The 21,930-nt window shown below is 31.6% G+C and overlaps 1 protein-coding gene across 50 annotated transcripts in view; it reads left to right on the forward strand.

Annotated features, from left to right (window-relative positions):
* RIMS1 (regulating synaptic membrane exocytosis 1) overlaps window positions 1–21,930 on the forward strand; it is a 488,993-nt gene that overhangs the window by 372,819 nt on the left and 94,244 nt on the right. For 18 of the 50 annotated variants that reach the window (XM_081828486.1, XM_081828498.1, XM_081828493.1 and 15 more), the window contains 3 exons: window positions 3,547–3,576; window positions 14,627–14,739; window positions 20,522–20,688. The exons of 16 other annotated variants lie outside the window; for them this stretch is intronic. In XM_081828486.1, coding sequence (XP_081684612.1) covers window positions 3,547–3,576; window positions 14,627–14,739; window positions 20,522–20,688 — 310 coding nt within the window. The remainder of the gene's footprint in view (window positions 1–3,546; window positions 3,577–14,626; window positions 14,740–20,521; window positions 20,689–21,930) is intronic. 16 more of the 50 variants (XM_081828490.1, XM_081828495.1, XM_081828501.1 and 13 more) reach the window with 1 other exon arrangement.

Raw genomic sequence — 21,930 nt, forward strand, 5'->3', positions numbered from 1 at the left:
CAAGTTTTATGAAGAAAGAATAACTTAGAGCACACATTTTAGTGTTTGGGTTTTTTTTTTAAACAATTCATGTTACTTACAGGTTCTCTTATTTTAAGCACATACACACTGTGTTTATTTTTCTAGAAAGAGAGTGAGAGAGACAGAGAGAGAGGAGAGTTTTGATCATGGAAATTAAATTCCCTAAACTATCTGGGCTAGATTATTTCAATACTGGGTTAAAATAGTTACTGTTTTTTTTTCATGTGACCCAAGGTCTATCCCATTTCTTAGTAGGTGAAAAGATTTATCAGAATATGTTATCACACAAGTATTATCAGAGATCCATCCATTAAGTAAAGTACTGAAATAATTTTTAATTTGGGGTTATAATATAAATACAGAGGACTTCTCTTTAAAACATGTGTTCAAAATCATCATCCCCATAAACAACTAAAAGGTTAACATTTTGAATATTTTTTTCAACAGTGTTGGTTGTTGCTGATGTGAAATTTTGTATTTCATTCTATATTGAAGGAGCTGCGTACATGTTTTACTTAATTGAAGTAATTTACTGAATGTATCACTTAAATGTTGTTTTACTTAATTGAAGTAATTTACTGAATGTATCACTTAAATGTATCAGAGAAATATCACAGAAATGATCTAAGAAGATAAATACATTGTTTCAAAGACTGATATGACAGAGAATATAAACAGAATACTTGGTTATAGAAAAATTAGTGTAGATTTTAAGAAATATCAACTTACTAATAGAGGAAGGCTGCTATGGTAAACTCTGGATGTGTATTATTTTTAAAAATTATACGTTTTCATGAATATGTCATGCTTCAATACTCAGGGTTATTATAAGAGTATTCATTTAGTTAATAAGGAATCTATGATGCCATGTGAAACTCTGACTTTCTTTTCTAAAATAGCAATTAATTCATTGGAATTCTCAATTCATGTGTTTAACAAACTTTCTTTTCTCTTTTGGGAACATTTTGAGAAGATAATTCATAATTAATGTTTTTAAGACTCTAACAATAGTCCAGATGAAACTGCTTTAAATAAAACTTGGTGTTTCTTTAAATTATCCATTCATGAACTCCTGTTGCACAACTAAAAGAACCACAAATTCTGGAATTTTGCTACAAACTCAGTGGCCATATTTTGCTAAAGATCAATATCCAAAAATCATGTGTTCCTAAAATTCTTTGCATTTCCTCCAGTTGCTAAAACACTCTATAGATTCAAAAGCATATAAGGGTACTGCATGTAACTCTTATATAGTGAGATTATAGTCATATTATTTCTATAGAAATAAGAGTTGCTTCTGTGTAATCAGTTGGATTGTATGCTGGATTTGGGTTTTTTTTAAAAGCTATGTTCTATTGTTAATATCAACATTACTGTTTATGATATTCATATTCACAGTTGTCTTTCAGAGAAATCATCAATTTGTAAGGATTGAATTGAGGTGGGAAGAAAGGAATGACTGAGGATGAAATTGATGGAGTTATTTTGAAATTTAATATAAATACAGTAGTCAACACTTTTTGTTATTTGAGGTTCCTGAAATTTATGGTCTCAAGAGTCATATACATAAAACCTTTTTAAGATATGAGAACAAACGTGTTATTGTATCTAAGTGTTCTTCCATAATTAAAACAGATCTGGTTTACTTTTTGATTTTATTATGTGCTCTGGGACTTTTGGAAAATGATAATAGTGTCTTCCGTCATCATATCATGGATCTATTTCAAAATGAACAGACATGACATCTTTTTGTGTCCTAAAATATGTTTTTAAAAGTAAACTTTTCATTTGATTCCTAGACGAGCCAGAATTTAGCACGTTAAATTTATGATCGATTTCATTGTTGTTTGTAGGGTTATAGAATTATGGTTTTTTTTCTTTTGATAGTAGTTTTTAAACATTTCAATCTTCCATTAAGTTAATGCTGAGTGCAGTTCATTTGCAATTAAGCCTCTACTTCCTTCTTTCCAATCTTCTTTCTTGTTGCTGTTGTTTTTTTATTTTTAACAAAGGGTAGTTTTACTTTTTTTTTTGAAAAAAAGAAATGAGTTGATGATAAGCAGTTGTTGGTAAGAGCAAATATTTCAAATGGTTTAGATTCCTAGATAGTGATGCAACTTCATGATGAAGTTATAAAATAATTTATTCATGCGGTTTCTGGATACAGTTATCTACTTGATTTTTTTAGGATTTGTGCCAGGATGATTAGATTATTTGACTGGATGCATGTTTTGTTTTCTTTTGTTTTCTGTAATTCAGTTTTACTATTCTGTCTTTGTACCATAGAAGCAATATGTGCTCTTTTAAAGGCAAACACATCCTTTGAAAAGACATTTTTACTTAATTTTTGAAAAAGTTTTTAAAGTTTCTTTTAAAAATTAAGAATGCTAGCCTATTTGCTACATGGAATCTAATTACATTAAAGTATACTTAGAAGAAAAGAAGAGGAGTGATTACAACACAGATTTTGAAGATAAAGTAGCCAAAAAAGTAGCCTTACAATTTAGGTAACTAATAGTTTGTGGTAATTGGACAAAGACTTCTAAGAAATTTCTCTGGTTATATTCCAAAGTTGTATTCCAACATAACCCTTGTGGAGAGTGAAGCTGAAAGCAACATAACTATTTGCATAAAAATGTTGTATGGTTTTCTGAAACCAACCAAGTGATTTTCTTGTGCTCAACTGGGTATCTTTTAAAGAAGTATTTAAAAATTATTTGTAAACTAACACTTGGTGTGCCAGCTATATTTTATGGCTATGATTATATCTGCTACTTAAAACTCTGATGATACTCCCCTTCAGAAATATCTAGATAGGCCATTATTTTTCAATAAATAGAGTACAAATAAGGAGGCAGATATAAAGCTTTATGAAATGTCTAAGAATTATAATCTCCAAAGAATAATTTCACTTTGAGATATTTTAATATAATTAATTTGAGAAGGAAGAAAGGATTACTTAAATTAGGGTAATTTTTTCCTTGTGGAAAATGTTACTGAATATCTTCACAATGAAAAGAAAATGCCTACTACCTAGTAAAAACTGGAATTCCATTTTTCATAAATTATGTGAAATTTCAAATTATCTGAAATGTATCATTTTTGAAATGATAAAAATGTTTGTTATGAATATTAAGGATGCTTTTTAATACACTTGCAATAAAAAGTCATAATGGATTAAAATTAGAATGTTTTAGAAAAATTGGTGCTGAACTATTTTGCAGTTCTTAAAAGGCAAGAAAAAATGCCACACAATACATTTTTCTATGCCAAACATTAATTTCCCAGTGTTTCTGTTTTTTATTTTAAATCTTTAAATTGTTGTATTCATTCTTTCTTTGATTAATTTTAGTACCATATTTGAGACTTCCTTATGGTTTGTCATTGCAATTTATCATGTCACATTATATGTTGTACATTTTTATTATTCATGCCATTGTGCTAATTCACATTTCCATGTCTAACTATAAATTTGCTGATTTCTTTCTTTTGTTTCCATCATTATGTGCATTTAATTCATTGAAGAACAAGAAAAATATAACTCTTCCACAAAAGGTAAATATTAATGTAACTTTTTAACCATTTAATATTATTCCTTTTCTTTCATAATATGTGAGTTATATAACTGTATTTATTGAAATAATGAGCAAAATTATTTAACATAAAGATAGTTTTCTCCCTGCAGTGATTTCGTAGGGCATTTGGTATTAAGTATTTTGTATTTTGTATTATTCACATCTAAGAGGAAAAGATTAAGAGTGCTTTTGTCTCAAAATTGATCTACAATGACAATTCCTTTTGAAAAATAACATATTTCTTATATGTTTTTGTTTGTTTGTTTGTTTGCATTCCCCTGCTCTCATGTGAAGGGTTGATTCTGACTTTCTGTTCAGGGTAGTATCTGCTGCAAAGGAAGAGAAAAATCCCTGGATCTTCCCTTTTGATAGCAGCAACATTATAGAATGTTTGGCCCCCCACTGCAATCATGCATCTGGGAAACAGGTGCCTAACTGTCACTTGCCTTGGCCTCAGTATTGTTATAACACCCACCAGTTCTGTCTTCCTGAGTGACAGACGAGGAAAACCACTCAGCCTGCTATGCTGGCACATCGGTGACCTCCTGCCTTACTATCTTTTGGATCACAGTTGATTTTTGGTCTTTGGACTTGAGTTTCAAGTAGATGTATACCTTGTCCTGCTCGCATGTGCTGCCCATACCATTTTCTATTCAGTATTACTGTTGGCCTGATAACTAAATATTTGAACATGAGTTTTAGCTTAATAAAACAATAATATTAATTATTTAATTAAATATATAATAATATTTAATTATTTAATTAAAAATTAAATAATGCTGTATAGTGTAATAAAAGTACATTTACTCAGTGTTTGTGGATTAATAATTGAATTAACTTGTTGGGCATAGTAATCCTAAAAATTAGTCCTGAGAGTAGCATCATCCCTTTTTTATGAATGACAAAATTCAGATTCTGAGAGATTAAGAGATTTACCCATTTACACTGCTGATGAATGGTAGACTAAGCCCAGGTGTCTCACTTTTTGACCTCCTTCCACTATACTTTAGTATGTCCTATTTTAATAGGCACAAATCCCAAATATATTATCCCTAACTCTTAGTTTGTTAAGGTATGTGTTATATATCTCAGTATTATAGAGTGATAATGGGAGGTAGTATTCAATTATTTAATTTGAATTTATAAAAATAAATTTATATTCTGGTAAATGCATATTCTGGCAAAGTGACTTCCTAGGCAATAAGTAGACATTAATAAAAAATAAAATGTTATTTAGTAAGATCAAAATGTCTTGGTCCTTAAATTTTGCACTGATTGCTGGCCATCCTGCATTTTTAATTCAGGTATCAGAAACACAACATTAGATCCAGTGGTTCAAAAATGGCCAATGCATTTGTACTTAGATTTAGAAGAAGTTAGCTGGATTTGCATGATAAATTTTACTATGATAAAAACATTAAAATGTTATATTAGAAATGGGTCATGACCTAATTAGTTTAGCCAAAAGGAAGAAAAATGTAATAATTCTTCATCTAGAGAGATCTTCCATATATATTATTACTAGGCAAAAGCTATAATTAGCTAATCAAAACAAAACAAAATTCATAAGTTGTACAACCTAAAGTCTCTATGAAGTATACACATTTACAGCCTCACTGCAGAGCATGACAGATTGTTACATTTCTACAAGGTCATTGTGTTCTGGCTGAGATGTGTCGTCACTCTGCCAAGTCTTCTTTGCACATAGGACATGGATATGCTTCACAGAATGGACCACATGACTGAAAACAGCCAAAGAGACACATCCCAAAATACATGCAAACCAGGCAGAGAGCAGAAAAGGATGCTGCACCTCTCTCCTCGGATTTAAGGGAGTATTGCTTAGTCACAAGAAGTTTGAGAAGCCCAGAAAGGATAGAAGCAAGTTCAAGAAATTTCTTTAAAGTCAAGTTTTATGTTCACGTACCCCATAAAAAAGAAACAATTTTATTTTGCATAGAAACCCTGCTGCTATGAGCTGATCTTTTCTGGGATGGATTGTATTGGAAAATTAAGTTATCTTAAGTCCTCGCTGGGTAGATGAAGACTGGGACAAGCCATGCCCAGCTGACAGTATAAGCTAAGGGGCTCCTTGTGAGAGCTCATTTTTAATGAATTGTATACAAACTTGTAGGACAACTAATGGTCCCGGTTTGTGGAGGACTGAGAGGTTTCCCAAGATGCAAGATTTTCAGTACTAGAACTGGGACAGTTCCAGGCAAAGTGGGATGGTTTGTCACCCTAACTGTAGGGGACCAGTATTTTTCAGCATACATTTGTAAAGCATATGTTCGTAAAGCACATAAACAGAGATGTTAAATACTATTAACATGTTTATGTTAGAATTTATTGAGCACTTATTCACTTAGGTTCAGACCTAAGAGTGCTATATATTTATCTCACATTCTTACAACAACCTGAGAGATAACTATTAATATCTTAATTTTCCAACTGAGGAAGCTAAGGCTTTGGGAAGATTAAAAACTCGGCCCTTTATCAGTCATTTGTTTGGTAAGTGGTAGAACAAGGAATTAGACTTGAGCCTCACTCCAAAGACCTTATTCTTAACCACTTTGCTCTACACTGACAGCACTTACTAGTACCTACTGTGCATGGAGTACCGCATGATTATGGTAACCACACGTGTGCAACCGTAAGGAAGGGGTCATTACCTGTTTCACAGAGAGTCAGGGGGTTAAGTGGATAAGGTGACAAAGCTGCGGTGCAGCAGAACCAGATTTTGAGTCCACAGCCCATGTTCTGCCCAGGGTTGCATGTTGCTGTACCATTTCCCACTTACAACACCTCGGAGGGGCTCACTTAGGGGTCCCACCTCCCCCCTGAGGACCCAGGTTTTTACCACTCAACTAAAGCTTCTAATACTTCTAATACCTGGCTTGTCCCTCAAATTACCATGTAATTTGAGAAAATAAAAGCGGTGTATGAATAAAGATAACACGTTCTCGGGGCTGAAAAGTTAACTGAGGAACTATGAATGTTCATAGGACGTTATTTATCTTTTACCTCCCTCTTTTATATTGAAAGCTGAGAGACCCTAACATTTTAGACTTCACAAACTGCTTTATAGGCATATCTTAAATTATTCATTCTAAAAGTAAGCCAATCTTTCCCTCTCTGCTACATTTCTTGGACAGTTTTAAAGAGCCCATGAATGTAGTTTGGGGGCATCGAAATAATGATATAAGAAGATCAAAACAGAACCAGAAATTAAATGACTTCAAGGTGAGAAAAAATGTTACTATCGTAATAAATTTCTAATTTATATGCCTTTGGATACTATTTCTTAAGTGCATTAACTTTTTGGATTTTGGAAGCAATTTTGAATCCTAGCAAAACACATCACATTCTCTTTTATACAAATATGAATTTTCTTTATTATAAAAAATGTGTAACTTACGCACATGGAGAATGAAAAGCAATTAGAGTTCAGGTTATTAAATGATATGAACAGGAACAAAGAGTAAGTGGCATTTGTTGCTTTTTTGTTTCACTAATAAAATCTATAATAATGATTGCAACCAGGTGATAGAGGCTATGTAAGGATTGTCTCTAGTCAACTGTATTTTAAAGTATAAGGTTTCTGTAAAAAATGCTCATATCAGTTACTTGTACTATTCTTCCTTAAATGTTGACAAGAACAGTTGGAATACTAAGTTATGCAAAATACAATTTTTTATGGAACTATTAAGCGTTTACCTTCATTAGGTGCAGTTCATATAAAAAAGTGAAAAACATGATTTTGATAATTTCCTGTTACCTAAATTATTATATAGATGATACTTACACATTAACAGTATACTGTGGTTGTGAAACACATTATAGGAAAAAATCGTGTAACTTAAATCTTTGCTGAAGCAAGTAAACTAATTTGTGTATTCTTCAGAAGCAGCATTATTTTAACTGTCACTAAGTAGAAAAGGATTTCAGTTTTATTCACCTTCTTATTAGATTCCTATTTAGTAGGTGCATATTAGGCCAGGGGATTCATTTCCTGTTATTGTATCATGTTGTGATTTCAAAGGTTTATCTTCCAGGGCTTTGCTTTTCTTGAACACTTATGAATATTTATGAATAGCTATTATGAATAGCTATTCATAAATATTTAGAGCTCCATCAGTAAAAAGTCTAACTTATCCATTCTTTTTTTTGCCACAAATCCATAAATATAGTGTCATTCTAGCCTTCTCTTTAAACTTTAGAGATGTAGCGAGTGAAGCCGTACATATAAAACAGTTCAGAACTCATGGTTTCAACCCTGTTTTCCCATTCTGCTGATTCATATGTGGTTATTTATAATAGTATATAGACTTTAAAAACTTCAGAGTATTTAACACATATCATCCAAGGCTTAACTTGCAAGAAATGTCTCATTGAGGGAGAACATCATTACTCCTTTCTTCCTGGGATTTGTGGAGAAAGTGTAGAGGAAATAATAAAAGGCAGACTGATGTCTAGCCATGCATAAGCTCTTTGATTTTTTTTTCCTTTAATAGCATATATTTCCCTTAAATATTGTATTTTTAAACAAATTTTAAAATTGGTAAACTTTTTACAGGAAAAAGGAAAGAGACTGTCAAAAAATTATATTTAGCAGTTATGCCACATCAAACCTTTCAAGATAGATACTGTTGCCCTGAGTGTTATTGGAATAATGAGAACTGTGGATAAACATATTGGATATCACTTGGAATAAACAACATGACCCCTCAAGGAATGATTTTGTTATCCCCCCAGAGAAGCCTTCCTTACACGGGCTGCTTTTCACGAAGACTGTATTCTCAGAAGTGCCTCATAAGGAAAACAGTGCTCCCTTTCAGAATAGAAATACATTTTAAAAAGCTATTTACCCCTGGGAAACACAAAATGGCAAGGTAAAATGACAGATTCTTTCTTCAAGAGCCTAACTTTCTTATCTATCAAGTATCTGACTAGTATTTTCAGTGTTACTCTGGCACTTGGCAATTTTGACATTGAAAGTTTTGTCTGGGGTTGGTAATCCTGAGCTTTGTTTTAGACAGTTCAGTGAAAATCAGCATGCTAAAAACAACAGATGGTCTTGTGGTTTTGGCTGCAGTGAGATTTGAGGGATTATATGTACAAATTACCTATTCCGCCTATGTCGACATTCCATTTCAATGATCTATAGCAAAACACAAGTTATTTTCTTTAAAAGCCTTTAAAGGAAAGGTGGTGTTTTCATTTAACATGTTACTTACTTGTGTTTGATGCTTCTCATGCTGGATAGATGTTATCTTTTATTTTTATTGTTCATACTATGATAGCACAATCCTTAATGTCTAAGAAAATCATACAAGAGGAAAAGGAAAACAATTTGACACATTTCTACCCTTGCAAATTGAAATGCATTTTATTCTGGGAAAATGACCCAGAATTTGGGCATTTCTGTGTAGTCAGAATACTCTAAACATTTAATCTTCATGTAGATATACTGTATATGTGTGTGGAAGGAAGAAGGCGTGTATTATATCAAAGTTGCTTACTACACTTGCATGACTCCAAAAATAGGATGAACATGCAAGGAATACATTTTTTTAATTGAAAAAAAAAACATGATAATAAATAATAATGTAAAATGCACTGGTGATATTTTCCCCCTTGACATCTATAGTTTTAGCAAGCTGACAAATTTTAAAATGCTGGAAATTAGGTAATAGAGCAAGAGAGAAAGATATTGTAGTTTTCTGTTTTTTGAAAATGTGGAGAAAATACTAATACCCTACTGAAATAATACAAAATCATGAACTACAACAGATGGAAGTTATACTGAGCAATCCCATCACTTTACAAATAAAAACTCCATAATCAAGAGATGTGTGAGGAATTGATCAAGGCTACACTGATGAACTGGCGAATGATAATGGGTCCAAGATTATAATCTGTGCCTGGTCATTCCCAGTCCTCTTACCATTTTGCCACATTGCTTCCAGATGTGTGGAGAATGTTTATACATCTTAACAATTTGTGTTGCTCTAAAGCCTAAAAAACTGTTAGTAAAAACTAATATTTCATTTTTGAATTTTCAAACATCAACCTATCTTTCTTCATGTTGTGTATAGTTTATAACATTTACAAATTCAATAAGCTAATTTTTTTTCATTTTTTATTACTTTATAATGTCCATGTTTCATATGATATTGTTTCTTACGTTTGAGGTGATTTTTTTTAAGTGCTTCAGAGAAGGAAATTTTTTTTACTACTGTCAATAACTGAGGCATCGTAGGTGTTTCATTTATATATTTCATTCTACCTGACGAATTCCAGGTATGTGGTCATTTATCATTGCTCTTCAGAGACATACATTGGAGCAAAGATGGGACTCCATTATTACTGAACTCTCACTGTACTACTAAACAGCAAGGAAGTAGAGGCTTAGTCTTTCTATTCCCAAAGTGTGATAGGACTTGGTAGTTGACTTGACAAGCTTAGTTATCATGTCCCGACATTATCCTCTGTCATCATTGACAGATGTACCAGCTAACCCTGTTACAAAGTAAAATACTCATAATGTTATTACTTTAATATATTTAGTAATATAGAAATTTTTATTGTTCCTATTCTCCTTTACACTTATGTTTCACCTAGAATACTCGAAAGTATTGGAAGGTTTAACAATACATTGTATGGATTTTCTTTTTTGCCTATAAGCACAAACATTTGAAGTTCCAAATTCATGTTAATTTGTAGATGCATAGGAAGAAATGAAGATTTAAGGATTTGAGGATCAGAGCAAATTTATCTTTATATAATTGTAAATTCATGAATAGTATTTTAAATATACTTAAGAATGTATAATGCTTAAATTATAATTATCTTAAATTACACATAACTATAATATTTAAAATATTTTTAAGCAAATCACAAATGTCTGTAAGTCAAAGGAATTTCACAGAAAAAATTACATTCTCTTTGCAGAAGGTGATATACTATAGAAATTTTTCAGTGAGGGTTCACTGAGGGTTAGGGAAGGTTTCAGTGAGGGTTAGGGGAGAAGATTTACTAAAGATTCTTAAGCTTTTTATTTTTTTATTATTTCTTAAGTCACTGGCCTCTTTAATAATCTTATGAAAGGTATAGATCTAGAAGAAATGCATGTAGGTACAAACAGTATTTGCAAATGATCTCAGCTTCTTTGTAGTTTCATCAAAGATCATCCATACTGTTAGAGTAAGAATTCATAGCAAAGTATGGGACATAAGAAGAGAAACAATTATTTTAGTCTGTCTTTTTAATAATACCTAATACTTTCCATTAGAAAATTATGATAAATTATAGACTTTTAAAATTGTATTTACTTTTCTCACCATTTCATGCTTCAATCAGAGTCCTTGTTGAGTTTAGAAGAAATGATTTCCTAAGTATGGTTTTAAATTAACCCATAAAATTCTAGTTTTATTCTTTCTTAATTATATTATTGAGTTGATATTTGACATATATACAAAAATGTCAGAGTTTAAAAATAATAGTGTAAGTGAAGTGAATCTAAAGAAAATAGATAAAATTCAATAAATATTTTTTAGCTAAGTTACTATCTGCTTTTTAAGAAGCACAGTTTATTCAACATCAGACACAGCATTCAGCTTGTAGAAAGACAGAGAAAAATTCCAACTTAAAGAACTTTTGTATAAAATTACAGTGTTAATTGCACCTTGGAGAGAAGAATTGTTTATTCATATCACTCTATCTGCAGTTATAGCTAAAGCTCAGGCTTAACAAACATCCTTCTTTTTTTCACTGTGTTGTATCTAAGCTATATGTCCATTAAAAGACTAAATGCAATTACATAATAATTAAATTTGTTGTAGAAAATGAGAGGGGTTTAACTCTCTACTATATGGCAGTTTTGAAATTAAAAAAAAAAAGTTAAAACCCAGAAGTCCCCCAATTTTTAAATTCTTTTTATAACAGAATAGTAACTGGCATTTTAATGATTTTGTTAGTTTACAATAATGCTACCAACATCCAGGATGCTCCTAAAATGTGAATTTAGTGCTAGGATTTGTGGGAGAACTGAAAAATATTCCATATTTTAGTTTTGCATTGACATTAAAAGTGTCAATACAAAAATTTTAAATGATCATTCTTTTCAAAGTAAGATACTTGAGCTTTCTGAGCTGGTGTTAATTTTACTTATACTGGGACACTCAACAGATAACCATAGTCCAAGGATTCAATTCACTTTTAGTCGTTACTACGTATCTGTATTCTGTGTAAATCATATACATTAATAATCATGTCCTCTGGTTCAAATTTGTGATATTTTATTTTAATTCATATATTTGTTTTTCTATTTAGATAAACACACCAATAATTCAGAAATAATGTCATTTCATTTGACAATAGATGGTTTAAACATAAAATGCAAGTAAGCAAACTGTGTAGAAAAGTTAAAAACTCTCCAAATTCACACTGAAGCTTCTTCGTTGATGTTTATGGAAAAAAAAAACTTTTACTGAAACACGATCACTTGTATTATTTCAGAATACACACTAATGTACATACCATAAGGAAATAATGAGAACTACTAAAAAAATGTGAATTGTATGTAATTATTTGATCTTTTGATATGAGTAAGTCAATGATAGGCTATCGGCATCTTGCTTCTGTTCTTGGAATCTGAGAGCAGGCCATGAGGATAACGTGGGAACTACATTTTTGCTGGCTAGTCAAGGGAGTCTACTCGCAATTTTGAGTCAAAATTTGGGGATTTTCTTTCTTTGATGGATTAAAAGATGTCAACTTTCACTCCTTTAGGAATAAAGATAGTGCATTAATCATTTTGGGAAGGTCAAAATGAAGTCATTTAAAACCATTTTAGGATTCGTTTCAGTTAGGCTACCACTGTCTCCTCATGATTTAGTTTTGAGTTTTCCAAATAAAGATTTAAATACAGCCATGTCATAAACTAAGTAATCCTATGTAGAGAAATGAGGCGTTGTCCTGGCAAGGTAAAATCACCCAGGACTGTTTCAGATTGCTTCAGGCTAATAGTTCTTGGGAAATTATCTTTTCAGTGCCAAGTAACTGTCTTCCCTAAGAATTTCATGATACTAAAAGTGAAGGTTACAAAGCTATGGGCCAATCAATGTGAAACATTTCTTAAAATTAATATCATTTGGTGAGAATATTAAGCTACTGCCATTTAAGTTTGCTTTATCACAAGTAGAGATGGCTATGAGTTACTTTAAGCTTTAAGTGTAGAGTAAAACTGATTACATACAGTTCATTTGATTTCCTCAAAGCTCAAAGCAAATGACTGAGCAAGTATCCAGACGTACCCACACCATAGGCAGAAGGCAGAGAGCAGATATTTGTACATTTTCTTGTATGGCATATGGTTTTGGTAAATGCAACTCATCTTTCTCAATAATTTTGTCTCAATTTCTAATTAATCTCAGATAGCCTTTTACTTTATAGTACTCATTACGACTCCTATATTGTCAAGTATTTAATAAATTTCTACTACTTTTCTCAAGATCTCCATTGTATCATCTTTTAATCATAATAGTCATCATTTACTGTCTCTGCAGTCAACATTTTCAAAGCAATTGTGCATCATTGCTTAATTCACAGAACTGTGATGTCAGGAATGGATATCGTCTACCTAATTTACTGAATTTAAACAGAGCTAAACACCTAATAATTTTATGCTAAAAGTATAATTAAAACATTTACCCACACATTTCAAGCTATGTATTTATCTCTCGTGCTATTAGTCTGTACTTGAACACACAATAAAAGCTACATATTTACTTAATTTTTATAATCGGTGTCAGTGTCTTTTATCGAGCATGATAGGCCTTTAATCATTGCAATGGAAACATTTGCCAGCAGGTGTCTTTATAAACTCCTCCTAAGAGGTGAAATCAGTAGTAGCCAAGTCAGTCACATAGATCAACATTTATATTATCCTTATAAGTCATTAGTCCCTCTTGGCAGAAGCCCCAATACTTTAATCACACAAAGACGTTTTTTTCCCCATAAATATGTGTATATACACAACTTAAAAATAAATCTTAGCACTGGTTACAAAAGTTGAATAGTCTGGAAAATTGTCAAAAGATTGTAAAAAATAAACATAGGTATCACACAACACAAGTGTATGTTTTGAAAAGTTCATTCTACACACAACTGTGCCCTTAGCTCTTTTTTCCCCTTCATTTGTAAAAATGTATAAATTAATGGTATGGTCTTGAAGCTAAGCTGCTTATGATGGATTCTGACTTAAAATAACTTGTATTTTATCAAAGGCTGTAATTTTCCCATCTAAACAGTCGCACTTGCTACTTAGGAGATTAAGAAAGACTTAAATGTAATGCATTTCTGTACATATTATAAATTAAAGAGCTAAAAATTTTATATTGTATTTTCAAAACATTAGAATTTCATATATGTGATCAGACATAGCCACCAGAAATAGAAAACAATTTTTTCTCTTAGGCCATTTTTAAGACTGGCAAATATTCAAGTAACACTGCTGGTAGAAATTATAAGAATGCCTCAAAAGCAGGTGCTTATCAATTACAACCATTTTTCGGTGACTGCTATTAGCTGAGGATGTTAAGTGGGTGTGTGCATGCATGTTAAGCATGTGCATATATGTGTGATGTGTTCAGTATGCATATTTGTTTTCTCTATATATGTACATGCAACAACCAGTTGATTAAATGGAAGGCATATTTTCACGATTGAATCTGATTTCACATGGTCATTTACGAATGGAATTGAAAATATTTCATATCAGGTGAAGAAATAGAGTACTTATATTTTGTTACTAACATTTGTGTTCCCCATTTTGTGTGATTTGAGTCATGTTCATCTTTAGATTAACAGGTGCTAGCATTGTATATTCTGCATTTTGTTTATTAGTCATGTGTTATTTCTAAATTTCATTTACTTGAAATCATATCAAAAGAATTGAAATCTTAAACCATTCAGTTCCAAAAGGTGCTTCGCCTGTGTTAATAGGCTTCCATTGTGTGTTTTTGCAGCAAGCTTAGTAGTGGAGGAGCGAACAAGACAGATGAAAATGAAAGTGCATCGATTTAAGCAGACAACAGGGTCTGGTTCTAGTCAAGAACTTGATCGCGAGCAATATTCCAAGGTAAAACTAGTAGTATCCAACCAATAGTTTCCCTTTTAAAAATGTACAGTGTGTAGAGCGGTAGGATTAGCAAGTGCCAAGTTATGTTAGAGAAGTTATCATTCACCTAATGGTCTTGCATCATAACCTCGGTCCTCCTGATATTTTCACAAGATATATAGCTCTGTTAAAATATTAGTGAACTGGGATTTAATGTTTTTTCTAAAAAGAAAATGTAAATACTTCATATTAAAGTCCCTTAATTATCTATTGTCAATAGTCAAATTCACATAAATAAGCAAGGTATATGAAGCTATTTTATTACTTGAATCTCATTTAATATTGCATTTAAAATATTAAGATATACATAGATTTATAGTCTTAAATACTATTTTAGGTTGATATTGACTATTGAGATTTATTAGTGAATGACATAAGTTATGCAATGTGAGATTTCTTCTTGATCTGTCTTTAGTAAGAAAAGTAAGTGATTTCAAATTCTTAGAAACTGAACTCCACAATTTCAAGAGGCAAGAAAACATTTAATTTATATTTCAGTATTATTTTGTAAGGATGCACTAGGAGTTTATAAACTGCTAACTAGCATCTAATAATTTTAATTAAAATAGGCATAGAATTTTTTTACCTCATAAAGCAATTTTAAATATATAGTTTATTTTAAATATATATATTTTATTTATGTATTATATATTAATTTTTATTTTATATAAATATATAGTATATATTAATACTACAAAAGTGGCAGCAGTCTTTACAGAATAACTTGTTATAATTTTATGTCAAGAAGCCCTTTTAGAAGTAATGACCTTTGAGAAATTCAAAATTAAATAAAAGCTATACTAATTCAGTATTGTGACCTTGAAATATGAATGTAGAAAAACCTACTTATTTGTAAATATTAGAGGTTGATCTTTACATGGCCAGATATTCAGAGACTAATACAAAAAAATAGAGGTGGTCACAAAATATGACTTGTCACCAGACTCAAAGAGTCCTATGTATTGGATGCATTTTACCATGTAAAATCTTAGTTAGCTGTAGGAGGATTTCCAACTCAGACAATGCCTAGGTTCCCTGATGCAGTGGGGCTCAGTACCCTAGGACTCTGAAACAACACTTCAAACAGTAAAATCATTTAAAACAAAACAAAACAAAAAAAATAAAGTGAGTGGAATATCTTGATGTGCCATAGAGTTGCTGATTCCAGGTCCACAAGTCTTCTCTGTGGTTCATTCTTAATTATTATTACTTAGCTTATTTGTCTGTCTTCTTTATGACTATCATCATCATTTTTGTTTTCTTTTACAACAAATGCAGTAGCGATTAGAATGCAGGATAATTTAAGTTTTCTTCCTCCAACAGTTGGATGCAGTTATTTAGAAAGATTCTTTAAACTGGGAATGCTTCATTAAAGCTGGAAATGCCTTATTAATTTCTTAGCATTATGTGAAAGGATAAGGTCAAATAGAACAGCAAGTCAAAGTTAGGGCCAGTATGGAAACAAGAAAGAGGTAAACAATCAGGGTAATCAGGGTACTACTTAAAGCCTTTCTGGATCATTCTGAAGTAGGACTCTAATCATCAATCAGTTGATCAAAAAATTTACAAAATGAAGTGCCTTTGAAGTCTAAACAACATTAGGGGCGCCTGAGTGGTGTAGTCAGTTAAGCCTAAGACTCTTGGTTTCTGCTCAGGTCATGATCTCAGAGTCGTGAGATCAAACATCACATCAGGCTCCCCACTCAGCACAGAGTCTGCTCGAGATTCTCCCTTGCCCTCTGCCCCTCCTGCTCATGCACTCTCTCTCTAAAATAAATAAATAAATCTTAAGGGGGAAAAAAGCCTAAATAACCAGTAATACTTAATATTTATAATAAATCAAAGGTAGGTTTTTCTTGGTTGGGAGATACCATATTCTCTGACTCATAGAAATTTAGAACTGAACATACCTGAAATTAATCTTCTATTCCAGCTCTCTTATTTACCAAATTTATGAAAACTGAGGCTTCCCCAGAATTAGTAAAGCCTTTCTGTGGTGTGATGAGCCCTAAAACTCCTTATCTGAAACTTAGGTACTGCTGTGTTCTGCTTCTTACATCATTGAAATGTACATCATTCCAGTTTGATTCAGAAGTTCTATGACTCAATTTGCAAGCAGTTAAATTATCATATTCTGTCTTTGCTTCCTTCTTTGCACCTTTTTCTTTTTCTCTCTCATCCCATTTGACTATTAAAAAACCCATTATTTTCAAACTAATATTACTGTTGTTCTTACTGTATAAATTGATACCACCGTGTTACCTAAATAAAATTATGACATTGTATCAATAAATGTGAGACCAAGGATATGGTATCTTTAAGAACTTATAACAGGATAGGAAAAATATATAAGATTAAATAACAAATAATTAGCTTATTTTTTATTTTATATGACAAGTAAAAGATAAATCCTCCACAGTTCTAATATTCATATTGTGATCTAATGCTTACAATAAAATTTTTAAGACGTTCCATTTCATTAGAAAATCATTTAAGTAGTTTTCCATTTTAAGTAAAGTTTCATTTCCAAGAGAAGGCATTTCAGTTAGATATCTCATATATACTTGAGAAAAGTTCTTTCTCATTTGTTATCCTTTTTCCCCAACCGTTTTATAATTTACTTTACAAAATTATATAATCAAGAACTAGTATTGTCATAAATTTAATATTCATTAACTTTTGAACTTTATTCCTTTCTTGATTCTTTTTTAGTGTTTTAATCCATTTGACATTTTGGATGAACACCTTTGTCGAAATTCTGCCAAATTAGAAATTAGTTAACCATTCTCAAAATACTTAGAACCATACACCAATAGAACTAGATTTTCTTCAGGGCAAAGAATTATCAGACAAATATACTATAATTCCTAAGATGTTTCAAACCTGACACCTCCTTTAAAATATGGAATCTCCCGAACCCCGTCTTGAGCAGGGAATTGGCACTAACTTTCCTTTTGGAAACACAGGAGACTACTTCAGGATCCCTGAAATGTGATACTAGGCTATTTTTTCAATGATGTTATACAGTGTTGCATTCCTTAATGATGGGGTGAAATTCATAATTGGAGGGTAAGTTTGCATTTTAGGCACTCACATTTAAAGAGTGTTTATGTTTCTATAACCCAGGAACAGCAACCAAGATTGATGGGATGGGTTTTGTAGGTAGCTGCTAAATGTTTATTACTATTTTTAAAAATAGCTGCCCTATAATTAGAATCTGCCCTCACATCAATGACTTATTTCCCTGCTGTATGACTAGTATAAATTCCTCCCAGTGATATTATATTTCTCAAAATACAATTAATTTATTTCCATTAAAATGTTTAATCATTAAATAGGAAATTTAACAAATTATGCTTGATGAAATATCAAGTGATTTTTTAAACTCCTAACAGATTTTGAAAATAAGTAAATAATAGTAGTAAAAAGTGAAGATAAAAGTCTTTCATTTCCTTCAAATAACTAAATGCAAAGAAAACTGTGATCTTGTGTTAAAGTGATGGATTGTTCTTTGGCCCAGCATTGAAAAACTTAATATGATATACAATCTTTTAAAATCCCTTGTTTAATCTCTTTGCTGAAATAGCAAAAGTCTATATACAAAAATGTTGAGGAAGAGATGGCTTATAGAGAAGGAAGATTTCTTTAGTTGGAGAAATAGTTTTGTGTATACTCACATATCCTATGCTATAGGTCTACACTGCTTATTATTGGCATTTGCCAAATAAAGGGAACATTTGTTCTGGGTGTCAACACAGTGGCAAAAAATCTACAGCTGGGTAAATTTTTACTGTATTAGAACCCAATTCTTTCATATCCCCTCATGGACAGGCTATCATTTCAGTATGTTTGGAAATATCATAATCATTATATGATATATGTACTTAGCAAAATAGTTTCCAAGACAAGTAATATAGGACTTACATTTGTACCCCACTAACAGTATTAAATTCAGATCCTGCTGTGAGGATAGCTGTGTAAAACTGTGTTTAGTTTGTACCACATCTACTCTGTAGATAAAAACAGTTCTGATTGAAATGAATCATGTCAGGATCATGGTATAAGATATAACAGAATTTGATGGTGAAACATTGTCACATTACTTTAAAATGCACGTTATGTTAAATCGTATTAATGTTAGATCATACATGAAGTTGTAGAAGTAGCTCAGTTCTGCACATATATGAATTTTCTTTTGGATTATAATTTAACATATGGCTTTCATAAACAACTTACTCAATTATGAAAAAAATTCTTTGAAAAGATAATTTCATTGATAGTCTATAATTTGGAGTTGTTTTCATACTTGATGTGAAATTCTTTGCCCAATACATACACATGAGAGGTGAAGAATTAAAACTAACATATAAATACCTCAGGCCTCAACTACTCTTATCTGAGGAATTATTAAGTAAACATGATTCTCTTTTCTAGGATTAAAAAAAAAAATACTGCTTTATACTTCTTTTTGTATATACAGATCCAGGGTTTTAGCATCATTTTACTTAGTGTACTTCAGCAAGACAATTATTTATAGAAATTTTTATAAATAGTGTTTGGATTATTTTAGGTTCATTAAAACTCATCTGATATGGAGCATCAGAGGATGGATGAGTTTTCCTACAAGTTTAATAAACATTTGATATTTTCATATCTTAATGCATAAATGTAAAATTAAATTCCTAGTTAAGAAACTTAAATACCCAATGTTTAGTCATATGTTCTTTTATTAATAAGTTTATTATCTTAACTTCCAGTACCAAAAATAAGAGAAATCACTTAGTATATTAGATATTTTTAAATTATATGTAATTAAGTTTAAGTAATTATTTTATAACCAATTTATTGTAATGAAAACACATATGTTAAATAATAATACATAAATCTACTTGCTGTGTCATCCACTGCAATAAAAGTCAAGTAGAAAGAAGAGTATATTAACTGCTCTGACAACTTTGCATGTTTTAATCTTCTACCTAATGATTCCTAAAATCTTAGATATTGAATATCAAAGACAAATTTAAAAACACAACATATAGTGTATATTCAAATTTTAATAGGAATCCCATTTTTTTTCTTTTGACACTGAGCTGATAGTTTAAATCTGAAAATGTCTAATTAAACTACAGTAGAAAACTGGAGTCCAGTCTTTACTTCCATTGCTTTACTCCTCTTTGGCACAGCCCCTCAACTTTAATACCAGCCCTTCTTTGTGAAGAGATACATTTTTTGAAGAAATTTGAAACGCTGAAGTCTTAGAACAGGGAAAATATATAGGTAAATTGAATAGTTTCGGAAAGAATCAAAATAGATAGAAGCAGTCTATACCATGCATAGAGTAGAGGTGAACAAATAGAAGCAGATAGAAGCAGTCTATACTACGCATAGAGTAGAGTTGAACAAAACAGGCAATAATGAAAATCAAAGCAGGAACAGAGAAACCGATACACTGGAAAAAAGGACATTTTGAAGTTTCAAGTATATGCCAGTAATTTATTCAATGAATTTTCCACTCAAGCATTTAAAGTTTCATAAGCCATTTTTTATGACTCAGAGGATGTAGGATTTTTGTATTGGAAATCATATATTACCTTAGTGTTTCTATTATCTTAGATTCCACACCTACTTTTATGAAAGTACACTTTTACTTGGCATGGGCTAAGTAGTCATTAACCTCACCATGTATGTCTCTTTTCCCACAACCTGATGATGGAGCTCACACTTTCTTGTTTTTAATCTTTAGTATAACATACATAAAGATCAGTACAGAAGCTGTGATAACGTCTCTGCCAAATCATCAGATAGTGATGTCAGTGATGTGTCCGCCATTTCCCGAACCAGCAGTGCCTCACGCCTCAGCAGCACAAGCTTTATGTCAGAGCAATCTGAGCACCCCAGGGGTAGAATCAGGTGAGTTGGCAATACTGTTTATATAAACTGGGTCTGTATCCATGGTATAAAAATGCAACTAGCTTTCTTAATGTTCTTGCTAAAATACCGTTTAGGTAAAGCAGCAGAAACATTTCCCTAACGTAACCGGGATGGGAGTGAGTTGAGCATTTTTTTGGTGTTGTGTAATATCGCCTACAGACCATTCGGTACTATCTAGCATACAACTGGAGTCATAATGTTAGAGATTGCTCAGTCACATTTACGGGAGTTTCTTCTAATATGATTAAATCCACAGAGCATCCTTTAGTCCAGTGTTAAAAAAACTTTTCCTGTAAAGGGCCAGATAGTAAATATTTCGGCTATATTGGACAGTCTCTGTTGCATTTACTTTATGATGTCATTGTAGTGTGGAAGCTATACAAACAAGTTAGCATGGCTGTACTCCAATAAAATTTTATTCGTAAATGCAGGAAGCGGGCTACATTTTGCCCATGGGCTGTAGTTTACTGATCTCTTCTTTAGTCCCATAGCAGTTGGTCTGCTTTCAGAGTAGGGTTGAGCAGATGTGACACAAAATACACATCCCTAGTTTACATTCCATGAGTTGTAAGAAATTTGCATGAAGTTTGTTTAAATCACCAGTTGTGCTCTTGTCTTTTTACAATGCAAATACCCTGCTGAAAGGGAAAAGACCACAGGAATCCAAGTGCCATCTTACCTAAAGCAGGCTCAATATGAACAAGGCATATTTTATATTTGTTCTTAACTAGTTTCCAGAAATATCAGAAATAGAAGTCTCATTGAAGGAATTTGGGGCTTGATGAGAGGCCCAAGAAATATAAATGTTCAGAATAGGAGCAATTACCTTTCTAATACTCGGAAAATCTATTACCACACATTATGATGATGTACAATAAAATATCTTTGCGCATTCCTTCTTTCTGGATTTCCCTGTTGAAACAAATTGAGAGTAATTATCTTACTGTTAATTAACAGTGTCATATTCTGATAATCTACATGAGCAATTTCAACTGATAATGATGTTTAATAGAACATGCTTATCTCTATTTCTGATATTCTTAGCATGTGGTCCTAATGGAATATGAAGTTCACTAAAATTTAGATAGAATTAGAGGAGCTAAAGAACATAATCACATTGAGCTGCCTAAGATCAAGGGGTAAAGATCATTCTAATAGTTTCTTTTTATTGAAATATTAATAAGATTATGTTTCAAAACTAATCAATTTAGCAAGAGTATT

This window comes from Leptonychotes weddellii, chromosome 8, assembly GCF_054177405.1.
Source record: "Leptonychotes weddellii isolate Sample4059 chromosome 8, ASM5417740v2, whole genome shotgun sequence".
Lineage (NCBI taxonomy): Eukaryota > Metazoa > Chordata > Mammalia > Carnivora > Phocidae > Leptonychotes > Leptonychotes weddellii.